The sequence below is a fragment of the Cervus elaphus genome, chromosome 21, assembly GCF_910594005.1.
Source record: "Cervus elaphus chromosome 21, mCerEla1.1, whole genome shotgun sequence".
Classification (NCBI taxonomy): Eukaryota; Metazoa; Chordata; class Mammalia; order Artiodactyla; family Cervidae; genus Cervus; species Cervus elaphus.
In genome coordinates, this window is record NC_057835.1 from 74,089,709 (window position 1) to 74,105,901 (window position 16,193).

General features: G+C 40.2%; 1 protein-coding gene across 2 annotated transcripts in view; it reads right to left on the minus strand.

Moving 5' to 3' along the window:
* LRRC69 (leucine rich repeat containing 69) overlaps positions 1-16,193 on the minus strand; it is a 79,237-nt gene that overhangs the window by 37,899 nt on the left and 25,145 nt on the right. Inside the window, exons 2-3 of one of the 2 annotated variants that reach the window (XM_043879262.1) lie at positions 7,050-7,176; positions 1,035-1,107 (exon numbers count right to left, since the gene is read on the minus strand). In XM_043879262.1, the coding sequence (XP_043735197.1) occupies positions 1,035-1,107; positions 7,050-7,176 (200 nt within the window). Of the gene's footprint in view, positions 1-1,034; positions 1,108-7,049; positions 7,179-16,193 lie in introns of those variants that run through there. The other variant, XR_006336313.1, reaches the window with a different exon arrangement.

Consider the following 16,193-nt stretch of genomic DNA (forward strand, 5'->3'; position numbering starts at 1 on the left):
CTTTAGAGATGAGAAAACCAAGATCCCAGACAGTTAAAATACTTGGCCAACGTCATAAGGCTAGTTGCACAAAGTTATGGCCTGAACCTAATTCACCAGATCTTCCAAAGTGTCATTTTTTCATTACATCACCAACATATAAATCAACTGATAAACTGAATGAATGAAAAAGCAAGAAGACAACTATTGGCATTGTATTACTATAAATATTCCTTTTCTTCAGAAATGAGATAGCTTCAAATATTTTTCTAGGTGCTTTTATTTAAAACATTACTTTTTCTGTAAAAATCTATCTTGGAAAAATACTTTGGGTAGACGTATAGACAAGTAAATTGGAATAAACTTTAGGTGAGGCAGAAAGCCTTTTGTTGAGAACTATTCATAGTTTTGGATCCTTCCTTCAAAAATCTGGATGTTCTTATGTTGTAATACACCTGTTTCTGTTCAACAGGCAACAAGGTGTCTCCAAAGTAACCCTGATTAGGTTTCTCTCTCCAACAGTCAGAAGAAAAGCCCAAGAGGGTATTCTGCCAACAGAAGGACAAGGCCCTCAGCTGGCTCCAGAGAGCCACCGTAACAGCAGCTCATCCATGCAAATGTGAGTGATATAAAATGTGGGTTTTTTTTTTTTTTCATGAAAATGACATACTGATTTAAAAGTCTTTATTTTCACATTACCTATCCCATCAAGCTGAAAATGTTTTACTGTAGTTTAAAGTCCCCAGTTCTATAGCAGAGCAAGCTCCAAGAACCCCCACAGTTAGGAAATCAGTAACAATCAACTTTAGAACTGTTTCAAACCCTCACTTTTATACTTAGACTACCAAATCATGCTGTTTCTCATTTCTCTGAAGTGTTTAAATAATCATCTGCTTAAAATTAGTGGCTTGCCTCAGTCTTCCAATTGCTCTTCGCCATGTATAAATCTCACAAGGACTTGAGTCTGGGCATAGGATGTTCTAAGACCAGCCGGGAGGATACCAGCTGAGCGGGGAAAGGGGAAAAGTAACCATCTCTCATTATAACAAAATTACCTGCCAATTTCTCCAGGAATCCATGTAAGCTGATTGTTGTTCAGATTAAGCAGGATCAAACTTTGTAAACCATCTGTTAGAAAATAATTTCAGTCACTTTAGCTATCTGTTAGAAAATAATTTTTAGTCACTTTTCCATACACCTTTGTTCTCCTTGTTTTCTTGCCTTGGCCAAGGTTCTTTGGGTGCTGGTAACTGATACCCTCTTAAATTAGTTTAAGCAAAAAGCTACAATTTACCACAAAGTTACAAAGCTAAATTGTGGCCCCTGAGGACACAGGAGTACCGCCAAACTCACAACAAACTTGACGCAGAAACCCAAAGGCACTGGTACCCAGGGCTGTTTTAGTTCTGTTTTTGAGACCTGCAAGAGGAGCCCCATAAATGTTTGCAAAGCGCCCTGAATCAAGCCCAAAGGGTCTTCTTGACCCGCAGAACTCAGTCACCCAACAGAAAACCTATCAAAGGCCCCGTGGCCCGCAGGCACCTCCCGCCCCGGCAGGGGTCTGCAGACCTCCCGCCAGGGGCCTGCAGTCTCTTGGGGACCAGGCAGGCAGAACTCCGTAGGGAAGAAAGAGAAGTAGACGCAGAGCGCGCTCCACTCCATGCAAGTCCACAGCCAGGGTCTCCCTGGAGCCGAAGGAGCAGATATGCACTAGCCTGTGAAACAGTTCCTGATCTTCCCGGGAGACTGGAAGGATCCGGGAAATTCTCTGCGGTCTTTCGTGGAAAACAGGTCCTCTTCGGTCACCAGCATCTGCGCGGAGCACAAAACGAAGTCGAGTGCTAGGGGGCTCTCCCCGCTCTCCGTGCCGGGTACTGTGATGGCTCCCTCCGGCACCCCTCCTGCGTGCAGGGAGCCGGGCTTGCCCGCGCTACTCGTGGACACCGTGGACGCCGTGGACACCGTCGCGCCGATGCTTCCCAGCCCCTGGAGGAGGTCGATCTCCCAGGCACCACTACCAGCGCCTTGAACTTGAAGTCGGTGATTCCAGACTGAGTGTACGCCATTTCTAGGTACATCTTCGTCTCCCCAGCAGTCTCCCTGGTTGGACTTGGCCTCAGACCTCCCCAGGAGCCAATCCGTTGCTGCCTGGGCCTGCCCCGCCCTATCCTGTTTCCAACATGCTAAGCCCTGCGGTGCAGCGAGAGTCAGGTTAATAGGAATACATGTGTATAAACATACATAATATGTAATTTTACACGTGTGTGTATCAGTTCAGTTCAGTTCAGTTCAGTTCAGTCGCTCAGTCGTGTCCGACTCTTTGTGACCCCATGAATCACAGCACGCCAGGCCTCCCTGTCCATCACAAACTCCCGGAGTTTACTCAAACTCATGGCCATCGAGTCGGTGATGCCATCCAGCCATCTCATCCTCTGTCGTCCCCTTCTTCTCCTGCCCCCAATCCCTCCCAGCATCAGGGTCTTTTCCAATGAGTCAACTCTTCGCATCAGGTGGGCAAAGTATTGGAGTTTCAGCTTCATCATCAGTCCTTCCAATGAACACCTAGGACTGATCTCCTTTAGGATGGACTGGCTGGATCTCCTTGCAGTCCAAGGGACTCTCAAGAGTCTTCTCCAACACCACAGTTCAAAAGCATCAATTCTTCAGCGCCAGCTTTCTTCACAGTCCAACCCTCACATCCATACATGACCACTGGAAAAACCATAGCCTTGACTAGATGGAACTTTGTTGGCAAAGTAATGTCTCTGCTTTTTAATATGCTATATAGGTTGGTCATAACTTTCCTTCCAAGGAGTAAGAGTCTTTTAATTTCATGGCTGCAGTCACCATCTGCAGTGATTTTGGAGCCCAAAAATATAAAGTCTGACACTGTTTCTACTGTCTCCCCATCTATTTCCCATGAGGTGATGGGACCAGATGCCATGATCTTAGTTTTCTGAATGTTAAGCTTCAAGCCAACTTTTTCACTCTCCTCTTTCACTTTCATCAAGAGGCTTTTCAGTTCCTCTTCACTCTGTGCCATAAGGGTGGTGTCATCTGCATATCTGAGGTTATTGATATTTCTCCCAGCAATCTTGATTCCAGCTTGTGCTTCCTCCAGCCCAGCGTTTCTCATGATGTACTCTGCATAGAAGTTAAATAAGCAGGGTGACAATATACAGCCCTCACGTACTCCTTTTCCTATTTGGAACCAGTCTGTTGTTCCATGTCCAGTTCTAACTGTTGCTTCCTGACCTGTATACAGGTTTCTCAAGAGGCAGGTCAGGTGGTCTGGTATTCCCATCTCTTTCAGAATTTTCCACAGTTTATTGTGATCCACACAGTCAAAGGTGTTGGCGTGTGTGTGTGTGTGTGTATATATATATCTCGCATGTATACACATGTGTATGTGTGTGTGTGTGTATATATATATGTATGTATATATATATATATATATATATATATATATATATATATATATCGCAGTCCTGTGAACAACATGTGGGCATTAGAGGCACCCATCCTCACCAGTGGAAAAATCCACATATAACTTCCAGTGGGCGCTCCCATCTGTTCTTCCTCTGCACCCCAGGATTTAACCAACCCAGGAAACTGCAGTACGGCAGAATTTACCATTGAAAAAATACCCTGGTATAAGTGGACCCACAATTCAAACCTGTGTTGTTCAAGGGCCAACTGTATGTATTGGGTACACATATATACAGTCCTTTGACTTCTCTTGGTAGTCACAGAGGGTCTCCCGGGCTTCTGGTGTGCCCTCAGAATCACTGAACTGTGTTGTTGGGTTGTGATGGTCAAGGAGACCCCCACACCAGCTCCAGGCTAACAGTCTGTCTCTCTCCGGAGATTCTCCAAGTCTGGGAGATTATACTCTCTGGGAATCTCTGCAGAACACAGAGTTTCATTTTTCTTTGTAGCTTCTCTAAGCTTCATATTCATATTCTCTCTCTCCCGCATTCCTTCACTCCTTATTCTTTCACTTAAACATATTATCTCTACTTTTCCATGTATCCATATAGCCATCCTACAACTCCTGCGTTTGAATGGTTATGGAGTAGACAGAGTTCTCAGACTGAAATGCCTACAGGAACCGAGAAGATAACTTAAAACACAACAGTGGGCCTAGCAGGGGTTTACCTGGCAGGGGAGCACGGAACTGGTGAGCACATGCTTTTTGCCACAGGGGACCTGCATTTCGGCCAGCTCCCAACAACTGGTGTCATGTGGGAATGTGAGTCCATCATTGCCTAATCTTTCTTGTTCAGAGAAACAAAAAAGAGCCAGAGATCCAGAATTTTATATGAACTCTCTTAATTTGCAAATTTGGTTGTTCAGTTGCCAAGTCGTGTCCGACTCTTCACAATCCCATGGAGTGCAGCACACCAGGCTTCCCTGTCCCTCACCATCTCTCTGAGTTTGCCCAAGTTCATGTCCACTGAATCGGTGGTGCCCTCTGGCCATCTCATCCTCTGTTGCCCTCTTCTCCTTCTGCCTTCACTCTTTCCCAGCATCAGGGTCTTTTCCAATTAGTTGGCTCTTCGCATCAGGTAGCTAAAGTATTGGAGCTTCAACTTCAGCATCAGTCCTTCCAATGAGTATTCAGTGTTGATTTCCTTTAAGATTGACGAATTTGATCTCCTTGCTATACAAGGAAGGGACTCTCAAGAGTCTTCTCCAGCACCACAGTTCAAACTCAGTGCTCTGCCTTCTTTATGGTCCAGCTCTCACATCTGTACATGACTACAGGAAAGACCATAGTCGTGACATATGGACCTTTCTTGGCAAGATGATGTCTTTGCTTTTTAACACACTGTCTAGGTTTGTCATAGCTTTCCTGGCAAGAAGCAACTGTCCTCTAATTTCCAGGCTGCAGTCACCATCCACAGTGATTTTGGAGCCCAAGAAGAGGAAATCTGTCACCTCTTCCACCTTTTCCCCATCTATTTGCCATGAAATGATGGGACCAAATGCCATGATCTTCATTTTTTTAATATTGAGTTTTAAGCTGGCTTTGACCCTAATTCAAAATTTTAGAGAGGCAAACAAAACAGAACCAACCTATTTGTAAAGCAGATTCACCCCACAGGTCACCAGTTTGCAACTTTTCTCTTAGTTCATGTGGTTAGCTCAGACCAGAAAAACTGTTTTAGATTCTGTCATAAACCCCAAGAAAGAGAACGTGACTGACTCCGCTTGGCACACGTCTTACCCTGGTCTAGTCTACTCTGACGGGGTAGGGACAGGGGCAAGAACAGCACCACGCAATACATGTTGGACACCAACCTGCTTCTGCCTTTGGATAGTCAAGACCTGGCACAGAACACAGTTTGTGTCACTCATATGAGATTTTCAAAGTTCGACAGCCCCAGATCAAGAAACAGAGAAACTACAGACCTTCAGGGGTAGGGTACTGTACACAGATTACATATATTTTTTTAAGCCTCAAATTTAAGAGCAACATGAGAAAAAATTTCTTTGCAGAAGCCTAAAGTAGCACGAACCAGGTTGTCTGATATCATTTATACACATCAGATTTTACCTGTTTGCCCCTCAGTGTAGTTCATAAATATTATTATGAACTTTTTTGCATGCCCTTAATTTTTTCTAATTTATAAACTGTTTTCTTTGTAAGTAAATTATAATTGAACCCTGTATCTATAAGTTTGTATATATAATGTACATACCATTAACAAGTTTATTACAGCTATTATTTTGTGAAAAAATATTTCTCCAAGACACATGATCTAATATTTTAAAATACTTTAAAGAGGTAATACTAGAATCTACTTGTGTTTTTGTTATATATCCACAACTGAGACCCCATGAAATTATACCTTTAATAAATGCTGCTCAGTGATAATGATGACAATATATAGTACCCATGCCTCAGAAGTTCACAGGACGTCATAAATTCTATAGCTCTGATTTTACTGTTGGGGACATATAAAGTAGTGAAGTTCCTTAGATGAGTTAATGAAGCTATAAAGGTTATGTGGATCTCCTTGTCATGTGTTCTGTCCTTAAGCACATTCTACCTATATTAAATAGGAAAAATGTATTAAATGGAGAAATTAATAGCTTAAGGGAAACACGAAGAAGAAATGCGATTTATTTAACCTCATATCTTTTCTTTAAAATTCTCCCCAAGTTAAGCTTCACATCTTTTTTTTTTTTAATTTATTTATTTATTTTAATTAGAAGCTAATTACTTCACAATACTGAAGTGGTTTTTGCCATACATTGACATGAATCAGCCATGGGTGTACATTTGTCCCCCATCCTGAACCCCCTCCCACGTCCCTCCCCATCCCATCCCTCAGGGTCAGCCCAGTGCACCAGCCCTGAGCACCTTGTCTCATGCATCGAACCTGGACTGGCGATCTATTTCACATATGGTAATACACATGTTTCATTGCTATTCTCTCAAATCATCCATCCCACCCTCGCCTTCTCCCACAGAGTCCAAAAGTCTGTTCTTTACATCTGTGTCCCTTTTGCTATCTCGCATGTAGGGTCATTGTTACCATCTTTCTAAATTCCATATATATGCATTAATATACTGTAGTGGTGTTTTTCTTTCTGACTTACTTCACTCTGTATAATAGGCTCCAGTTTCATGCACCTCATTAGAACTGATTCAAATGCAGCTTCACATCATAAACAAAGATAGTGACTTAGTAGTTAAGATGGTATAAAAAGTATAAAGAACAAGGAGAACTGTGGAGATGTTTCTTGATCTGATTTTCAACTAGTTTTCTCTCTGGTCCAGAAAAAGGGTGCTCAGACTTGACATTCTATATGTACCCTGATTCTGAAAAGGGGAATATTTGCTAACATTAATTTAACACTTACTTATTTTCTTAGATTTACATGTAAAGAAATATATAACACAGTAGTTTTTAAAAGTTGTTCCCCAAATTCCCTAATTTCAAGTGTAAATATCTCAAACCAAAAAAGACTAAAATTCCTTTTTCACTTTAGTTCCAAATTGTTCAATATAAGGAAATTAACTTCGGCACTATAAATATGCTCTTATTTGACTAACTTACCACATACTCCAGATGCAAATCTATGTATCTTATTTCTAAACAAATGGAGCTTCTTCAGGGATGTAAGGTATTTCATCTCTTCTGGAACTTCTTCTAAAAGGTTGTTTCCCAGATTTAGTGCTGTCAACTGCAAACATATAGAGATTAATAAACTCATACATTATCCACTTTCAAATGAGAAAAAAAGAAATAATTAAGCCACTTTTCTGAGATCCATATAACCTAAAAAAAAAAATCATCATAACCTTAATTATTTCACATATACCTAAAATTACCTTTAAAAATAAAGTTCATTTGAGTTTCATGTTCACTTTATTTAAGCACAAGTTCTCCATTAAAGTACTTAATTTCATTAAAATTTTAATTCAAACCATTTCAAGGGTATTTGAAAACACAATTAACGATCCATTCATAACTCACTTGAGCAACTCAAGAGTATCCTAACACTGTGACTCACAGACGGAGAATCATTTAAAACTCAGCAAAGGGGCTAATTTCCTGAAATCGGAAATTAGCCAAAGATCTGAGGTCCTTCTGTCATACTAACCCCAAATGAACTTTTTCACTTAGGCCAGTAAGACATGGGTGGGGGTGGAGTAGGAAGGTAGCCGTTAACATCACTGTGATCACAAAGTTCATACCAGAAACTATTAACATGATAGGTAGGGTAAGGAAGATCTGCTCTACATGTACCTACTAACATCGGATTGGTCAGACAGAGGAAGGGCCATACATAAGAGGAGTCAGAAAGACCCTCTAATCCAATAGATCCTTGACACAGGATTATTCCCTAAAGATGGCATTCTTCACTGATTTGAAATCTAGTTGTATCTTTCAAGCTTTGGAATTTCTTCTTTTACTCCTAAACATAGCTTACCGTTCAGATTGCAATACAACTTCCATACTTCAGAATTTTAATATTAAAGAGTAAAAGAAAAGGAATCATGGGAGTTTGACAAATTGTTGAGTTTACATAAGACAAGAAAAATAACTAAAAAGAAAATTAAGGCAGTTTGTGGTTTATATTTAAATACCACCTGGTATTTGGTATGGATGTATGTTAATTACTTAAATTAATATAAAGTAGACATAGATATATTTACAATGAAATTCCCTGTCCTTAGAATTCATGGAAAAGATATTATTTCAGAAATTCATGCTTTCCTCTGAGAATTACAATTATCCTATAAACAAAAAAATAATGCATCCATCCTGGAGGCCTTATTCTTTTGTGAAGCTTAAGTGAAAATATATTCATGTAGCCATGCCACTGAAAGACTTAATCCAGAGTCAAGTGACTATATTAGTTTCCAATTACAGCTATGACAAATTACCACAAATTTAGTGGCTTAAAACCATACAAATATATTATCTTACAACTCTGCAAATCAGCTATCAGAATGGGTCTCATTGACCTAAAATCAATGTGTTTTAGGGGTGTGTGTATTTTGGAGACTCTAGGAGGGAATCTGTTTTCTTGCCTTTTCCAGCTTCCAGAGGCTGCCCACATTCCTTGACATCTGATCCCCCTCTTGTCTTCAAAGCCAGCAATAGCTGGTCAAGTCCTTCTCAGATCACATTACTCTGAAGCTCCAAGGAAATGCAACCAAGTAAATATTAAAAAAAGAAAAACTTTTATAAGTCACCTAGTGCAGCAGATAAAATACAAGTGAGCAGCTATTAGTATATCTTCTTCATGAACATGGTAATAAATAGCTTTTTCTTCTGTTCCACATTTTTTCCCCATTTATTTTTATTAGTTGGAGGCTAATTACTTTACAATATTGTAGTGGTTTTTGTCATACATTGACATGAATCAGCCATGGATTTACACGTATTCCCCATCCCAATTCCCCCTCCCACCTCTCTCTCCACCCGATTCCTCTGGGTCTTCCCAGTGCACCAGGCCCGAGCACTTGTCTCATGCATCCAACCTGGGCTAGTGATCTGTTTCACCATAGATAGTATACATGTTTCGATGCTGTTCTCTTGAAACATCCCACCCTCGCCTTCTCCCACAGAGTCCAAAAGTCTGTTCTGTACATCTGTGTCTCTTTTTCTGTTTTGCATATAGGGTTATCATTACCATCTTTCTAAATTCCATATATATGTGTTAGTATGCTGTAATGTTCTTTATCTTTCTGGCTTACTTCACTCTGTATAAGGGGCTCCAGTTTCATCCATCTCATTAGAACTGATTCAAACGAATTCTTTTTAATGGCTGAGTAATATTCCATGGTGTATATATACCACAGTTTCCTTATCCACTCATCTGCTGATGAGCATCTAGGTTGCTTCCATGTCCTGGCTATTATAAACAGTGCTGCGATGAACATTGGGGTGCACGTGTCTCTTTCAGATCTGGTTTCCTCAGTGTGTATGCCCAGAAGTGGGATTGCTGGGTCATATGGCAGTTCTATTTCCAGTTTTTTAAGAAATCTCCACACTGTTTTCCATAGCGGCTGTACTAGTTTGCATTCCCACCAACAGTGTAAGAGGGTTCCCTTTTCTCCACACCCTCTCCAGCATTTATTGCTTGTAGACTTTTGGATAGCAGCCATCCTGACTGGCGTGTAATGGTACCTCATTGTGGTTTTGATTTGCATTTCTCTGATAATGAGTGATGTTGAGCATCTTTTCATGTGTTTGTTAGCCATCTGTATGTCTTCTTTGGAGAAATGTCTGTTTAGTTCTTTGGCCCATTTTTTGATTGGGTCATTTATTTTTCTGGAATTGAGCTTCAGGAGTTGCTTGTATATTTTTGAGATTAATCCTTTGTCTATTGCTTCATTTGCTATTATTTTCTCCCATTCTGAGGGCTGTCTTTTCACCTTGCTTATAGTTTCCTTTGTTGTGCAAAAGTTTTTAAGTTTAATTAGGTCCCATTTGTTTATTTTTGCTTTTATTTCCAATATTCTGGGAGGTGGGTCATAGAGGATCCTGCTGTGATTTATGTCAGAGAGTGTTTTGCCTATGTTCTCCTCTAGGAGTTTTATAGTTTCTGGTCTTACATTTAGATCTTTAATCCATTTTGAGTTTATTTTTGTGTATGGTGTTAGAAAGTGTTTTAGTTTCATTCTTTTACAAGTGGTTGACCAGTTTTCCCAGCAATTCAACATAGTTTTGGAAGTTTTGGCCACAGCAATCAGAGCAGAAAAAGAAGTAAAAGGAATCCAGATGGGAAAAGAAGTGAAACTCTTGCTGCTCGCAGATGACATGATCCTCTACATAGAAAACCCTAAAGACTCTACCAGAAAATTACTAGAGCTAATCAACGAATATAGTAAAGTTGCAGGATATAAAATTAACACACAGAAATTCCTTGCATTCCTATACACTAACAATGAGAAAACAGAAAGAGAAATTAAGGAAACAATACCATTCACCATTGCAACAAAAAGAATAAAATACTTAGGAGTATATCTACCTAAAGAAACAAAAGACCTATACATAGAAAACTATAAAACACTGATCAAAGAAATCAAAGAGGACACAAACAGATGGAGAAACATACCGTGTTCATGGATTGGAAGACTCAATATTGTCAAAATGGCTATACTACCCAAAGCAATCTATAGATTCAATGCAATCCCTATCAAGCTACCAACGGTATTTTTCACAGAACTAGAACAAATAATTTCACAATTTGTATGGAAATACAAAAAACCTCGAATAGCCAAAGTAATCTTGAGAAAGAAGAATGGAACTGGAGGAATCAACCTACCTGACTTCAGACTCTACTACAAAGCCACAGTCATCAAGACAGTATGGTACTGGCACAAAGACAGAAATATAGATCAATGGAACAGAATAGAAAGCCCAGAGATAAATCCACGAACCTATGGACACCTTATCTTCGACAAAGGAGGCAAGAATATACAATGGAAAAAATAAGTAGCTTTTTATTTCGCTAGGCAGTTTTACTTCATTCAATGGCCTATACTCTTAATTTCTATAATATATACAGTATTTATAGCAATTTTAAATTATTTTTAAAAAGAATTTATTGCTGTTCAGAATGATCACACATACATACACTCATTATACACACACACAAAATGGAATTGTATGCAATATATGGATCTCTCATTTTATTCTTTTTCTATAGGTTATATCATCTAGTCAGTATTTTGCAGTAGGCAAAGCACAGGCTTTGGAGACCATCTGCTATGCAATGTACTAGCTCTGGGATCTCAAGAAAGTCACTCAAATTCCTAAGTCGCGCTTTCTATTTTTTTAAATGGAGATATAAGCATCTACTTCTCAGGGCTGTCTTAAGGATTAGAGACAATACAATGAAGTACCTGGCAAATAATGGATATTATGGAATGCTAACTATAATCTTCTAGACTTAGGAGAAGACCACGGAACAAGATATTAGACATACATGGTGCTAGGAATGCTTCTATGTTGACACTTCAACTCAGTTTTCAAATTTTGAGCCTGTTTTTTTTCTTAATGATTTCTAACTCATCTTCCCAAAGATTTCTAAATTCACAGCCAATTTTGAATGACATTTTCAGGAAAGAAAAAAATATCTGTTATTCTGTTGGCCACAGAATAATGACTTTCTATTAAACAGTTAATTTTGCTGGAAACTTTATTGTTTCCACAATGATAATGTGTTCAGATTATCATTATATATTATTATATTATATATTATATTATATATAATATATATTATGTATATATATTATATATTATTATCAGGTAAAGGCCCTGATGCTGGGAAAGATTGAGGGCAGGAGGAGAAGGGGACAACAGAGGATGAGATGGTTGGATGGCATCATCGACTCAATGGACATGGGTTTGGGTGGACTCCGGGAGTTGGTGATGGACAGGGAGACCTGGTGTGCTGTGGTTTATGGGTTCGCAAAGAGTCAGACATGACTAAGTGACTGAACTGAACTGAATGTGTTCAGAATTTCCATTAAACTATTACTATACCTTGGTTCTTCAATTAGTATAATGGATATCTGTCTTTAATACTCCCTCTTGCTTCTCCTCCATGTATCACCTTCACCAGGAAGCTATCTTCCTTTTGAGGTTGCGTGTGTGTGTGAAGTCACTCAGTCATGTCTGACTCTTTGTGACCCCATGGACTGTAGCCTACCAGGCTCCTCCATCCATGGGATTTTCCAGGCAAGAATACAGGAGTGGGTTGCCATTTCCTTCTCCAGAGGATCTTCCCTACCCAGGTATCAAACCTGGGTCTCCGGCATTGTAGGCAGATGCTTTACCCTCTGAGCCACCAGGGAAGTCAGGTTGCATAGCACTGTGTAATTCCTATGACCAGTTATTATCTTCTGCTTTGTATTATAGTGACTCATGCATATATGGAGAAGGCAATGGCAACCCACTCCAGTACTCTTGCCTGGAAAATCCCATGGACGGAGGAGCCTGGTAGACTACAGTCCATGAGGTCGCGAAGAGTCGGACAGGACTGAGCGGCTTTGCTTTTACTTTTCACTTTCATGCATTGGAGAAGGAGATGGCAACCCACTCCAATGTTCTTCCCTGGAGACTCCCAGCGACGGGGGAGCCTGGTGGGCTGCCGTCTATGGGGTCGCACAGAGTCGGACAGGACTGAAGTGACTTAGCAGCGGCAGCAGCATGTGTATATCTTACCTTTACTATAAAGTTGGAAATATTGCAAAAATAGGGCCTCTTCACAATATTGTCATTCATCTAGCATTCAAAAACAGTGTCTGGCATATAACAGCTGTCCAACAAATATTAGTTGAATGCTGCCTCCTTAGATCATTTCTTTAAAAAGCCAGTGGCTAAAACTGTGATTATGGCTCCACATCAGTTGTTTTTTCCAAAGTCAAGACTCTATTGAGCTCAGTCAACACCAATCTACCCAGCTGGATGTATTCCTTTCTAATGGGCGGCATGCTTGCTTTATTCTAGCCATCTACTCATTCTCACTAAACCCTATCTTCAATTCAGGGTAGTGCTTAAAATATGTATCCTAGAACTTGGGCCAGGAAGCTTCTCCTAATATTTAATTATGCTATGTGTGTGTTGTTTAGTTACTAACTCATGTTTGACTCTATGCTTGTACCTATTAATTACCACTAGGAAATTCTATGCTATTTATTATATCTTTCAATTAATTTTATTATTTCTAAAATGATATCCAAGACTAACTGGGAAAAACAAACCAACTCAAATGTCCACTTTTATCTGGAAGTCTTTCTAAACTAAATCATGGACTTGATGACACCATTTTGGAATAAACTATTAAATCATTCACCTGAAACATGTACAAATATGTTTGAGCTGGTATTTGAAACACTAGTCCTTAAATTTCTTAAAGGACAGTGAATATTTCCATTCACTATACCTAAATAGTACATGTCAGGTTCTGTAAACTATTTAATAAAAATAATTGAATCAAATTAATAAAAGAAAAATAAGATTTTTACATTTTTTAATTAGTATATGTATGGCCAAGGTATGTGGAAGAGGGCAGCATAATTAGGACTCAGCTTGCTAATTCTTTTTTTCTTTATGGACAATTTACTTTTTAAAACTTTGTATTGGAGTATAATTGAATTACAACATTATGTTAATTTCAGGTATACAGAAGTGAATCAGTTATACATACACATAGATCCACTTTGTTTTAAAATTCTTTTCCCATTCATCCCAGATGGCTCAGACAATAAAGAATCTGCCTGCAATGCAGGAGACCCGGGTTTGGTCCTGGTGTCAAGAAGATGCCCTGGAGAAGGGAATGGCAACCCACTCTAGTATTCTTGCCTGGAAAATTCCATGGAGAGAGGAGTCTGGCAGGCTGCAGTCCATGGGGTTGCAAAGAGTCAGACACAACTCAGGGACTAATACTTTTCAGTTTCAACACTTTCCCACATAGGCCATTCCAGAGTATTGAGTAGAGCTCCCTGTGCTATACAGTGGGTTCTTATAATTATCTATTTTATATATAGTAATGTGCACATGTCAATCCCAATCTCCCAATTTATCTTTCCCTCCCTTTACCCCCTAGGAACCATGTTTGTTTACTACATGTTAATTTTTATAAATGCCCCCCACTTCTTTTTAGGAATCTGGCACCTCAGTTCAGTACAATTGCCAAATGCATCTTCTGAGTCCAGCTGCTCCTGAAAGAATGTTTATTTGAATAACTTTGCTTATTTCAAAACTATTATTTAATTTTTCAGTAACTTAATATATCAAGTCAGATTTCTCAGAACAATTATAGTTTCACTGGAAATCACTTCAAGGTCAAGCATGACATCTAATCTCTAGAGGATTCCTTTGACCTCTAAAAACGATTCACTTAGAGCTCAAAGCTAATCCTACGGGAACTGGCATTTCTTATTCAGCAATGTTGGAAAGAATCTCTGGCAGTCTTACCACAAGCGTTAACAAGGCGTTTTATCATACTGTCCAAAGCTTCTAAAGAAAAGACTAAAGAAGCAAGGATAAGAGTTCCAAATCCTGAAAAAGAGGAATTACAACACAAAACTCATTCCATTAAAATGTAAAACTTCAAACGTTTGGAAGAGCTAAGCATTTGGATGCTTGAGTGGAGATAGGGGCTAAAATTCTATGAATAGCCAACACTGGTAAGGCACTCTGCACAAGATGAGTCAAGCGAGGCACAGAGACATTATGTGCTCAGTCAGCAAAGTGAGAAGAGGGTCGGTACTCTTCTGGAGACCAGACAGCCAGAGGGAGAAGCAGAAGTTCCAGCGGGGGCTCAAGAGGCTTCATGCCGCCTTGGGCATACAAGCAGAGGCAGAAGGAGGAGTCACAGTAGGGCAAAGAGAAGGAATTCACGAGGTGCCTGTGTGCCAGGACAGGGCACACAGTATAAGGAGGCCTTGTTTTGATAGCAAAGCCAGGCTTGGAAAACAGAAGGCATTGCCTATGCTTGACGGAGGAAGACTGCATTTCCAGTGAATGAGACAGGACAAAGGACAGGCTTGATGTGGACAAACAGTACAAACGACATCAGGTCCTCACTGTTCTGCCAGGCTTAGTGAGACCCAGAATGCCCAAAGAAGGTGAGATAAGGAAAGTTTTTGCAAAGGCTTTTCCCCTGTGTCCCTCTGCATAACTCCCATCCTTCAGATCTCACCTCAGTTGCACTTCGCAGGTCTACCGTCCCTGATTTCTCTGACTACAGTTCCCCATGACACAATATAATTCTTCTTCATGACACTTTTCATAATTATAATTGTACATCTATTTGTATATTTGATTACCTTTCCCCAGTAAACCTAAGAGTAGGGACCCACAGATGTTTTCATTCCTTTTCGTATTGTCAGCATCTAGCAGAGCGCTAGTCTACTAGCAGGCACAAGAACTATTTGTTAAACACAGGAAAGGAGGAAGGCAGGAAGGGAGGGAGGTGATTGGGTTAGAGGTCATCCAAAAGGACCATAAAAGTATGAAAAATAGAAACTATGGCTATAATGACAATTTACAAACTACCCAACTCTGCTGAGAGTTGCTCTTATTTACTGTCAATTATTTATGGTCAAATAAAAAGCTTACCACAGACCATATCTTTGTCCTGGGCAGCCACACACGGGAGCCACTCAAGGAGATCATTGCTGTACTACCATTGCACTTTATGATGCATGTCAAAATATGCTGTACGGAACTAGAAATAAAGGCTATTTGTTTCTTTAGGGATTTTAAATTCTGAGTGACTTGCCTATAAAGGATCTTAGTTTCCAGACGGTGCCATAATCATGAGAGCCTGTACCTGATGAAGTTGGCCTCTGAGAACGGCTCACACCTCATCCCATTCAAGTCCACATTCCATAGTTTACTTACTGCAGTCAACAGGTGCAAGACAAGGCCTCCACCCTCAAGTCAAAATTCGGTGCTTTTTTGAACACTGCTGATATCCCAGCACTTCAACAGTCCCAGGCCAAATGTGTTCATCCTATGTTACAGGACAGAGGCAGAGTCAAGATGGAAGGGTATGAGGATGCTGAGTTCACATCTCCTCACAGCTAGGCTAACTGCCAGGCATGGGCAGAGGACCTCAGACCTCTAAGGTACGGGAGGAATCCCCACGTGACCAGGCAGAACGTGGGAGAGGAAGGCGGGAAGTGGAGGTGGGACGTGAGTGGCACATAGACGGGGCCAGGGTCCCAAGCC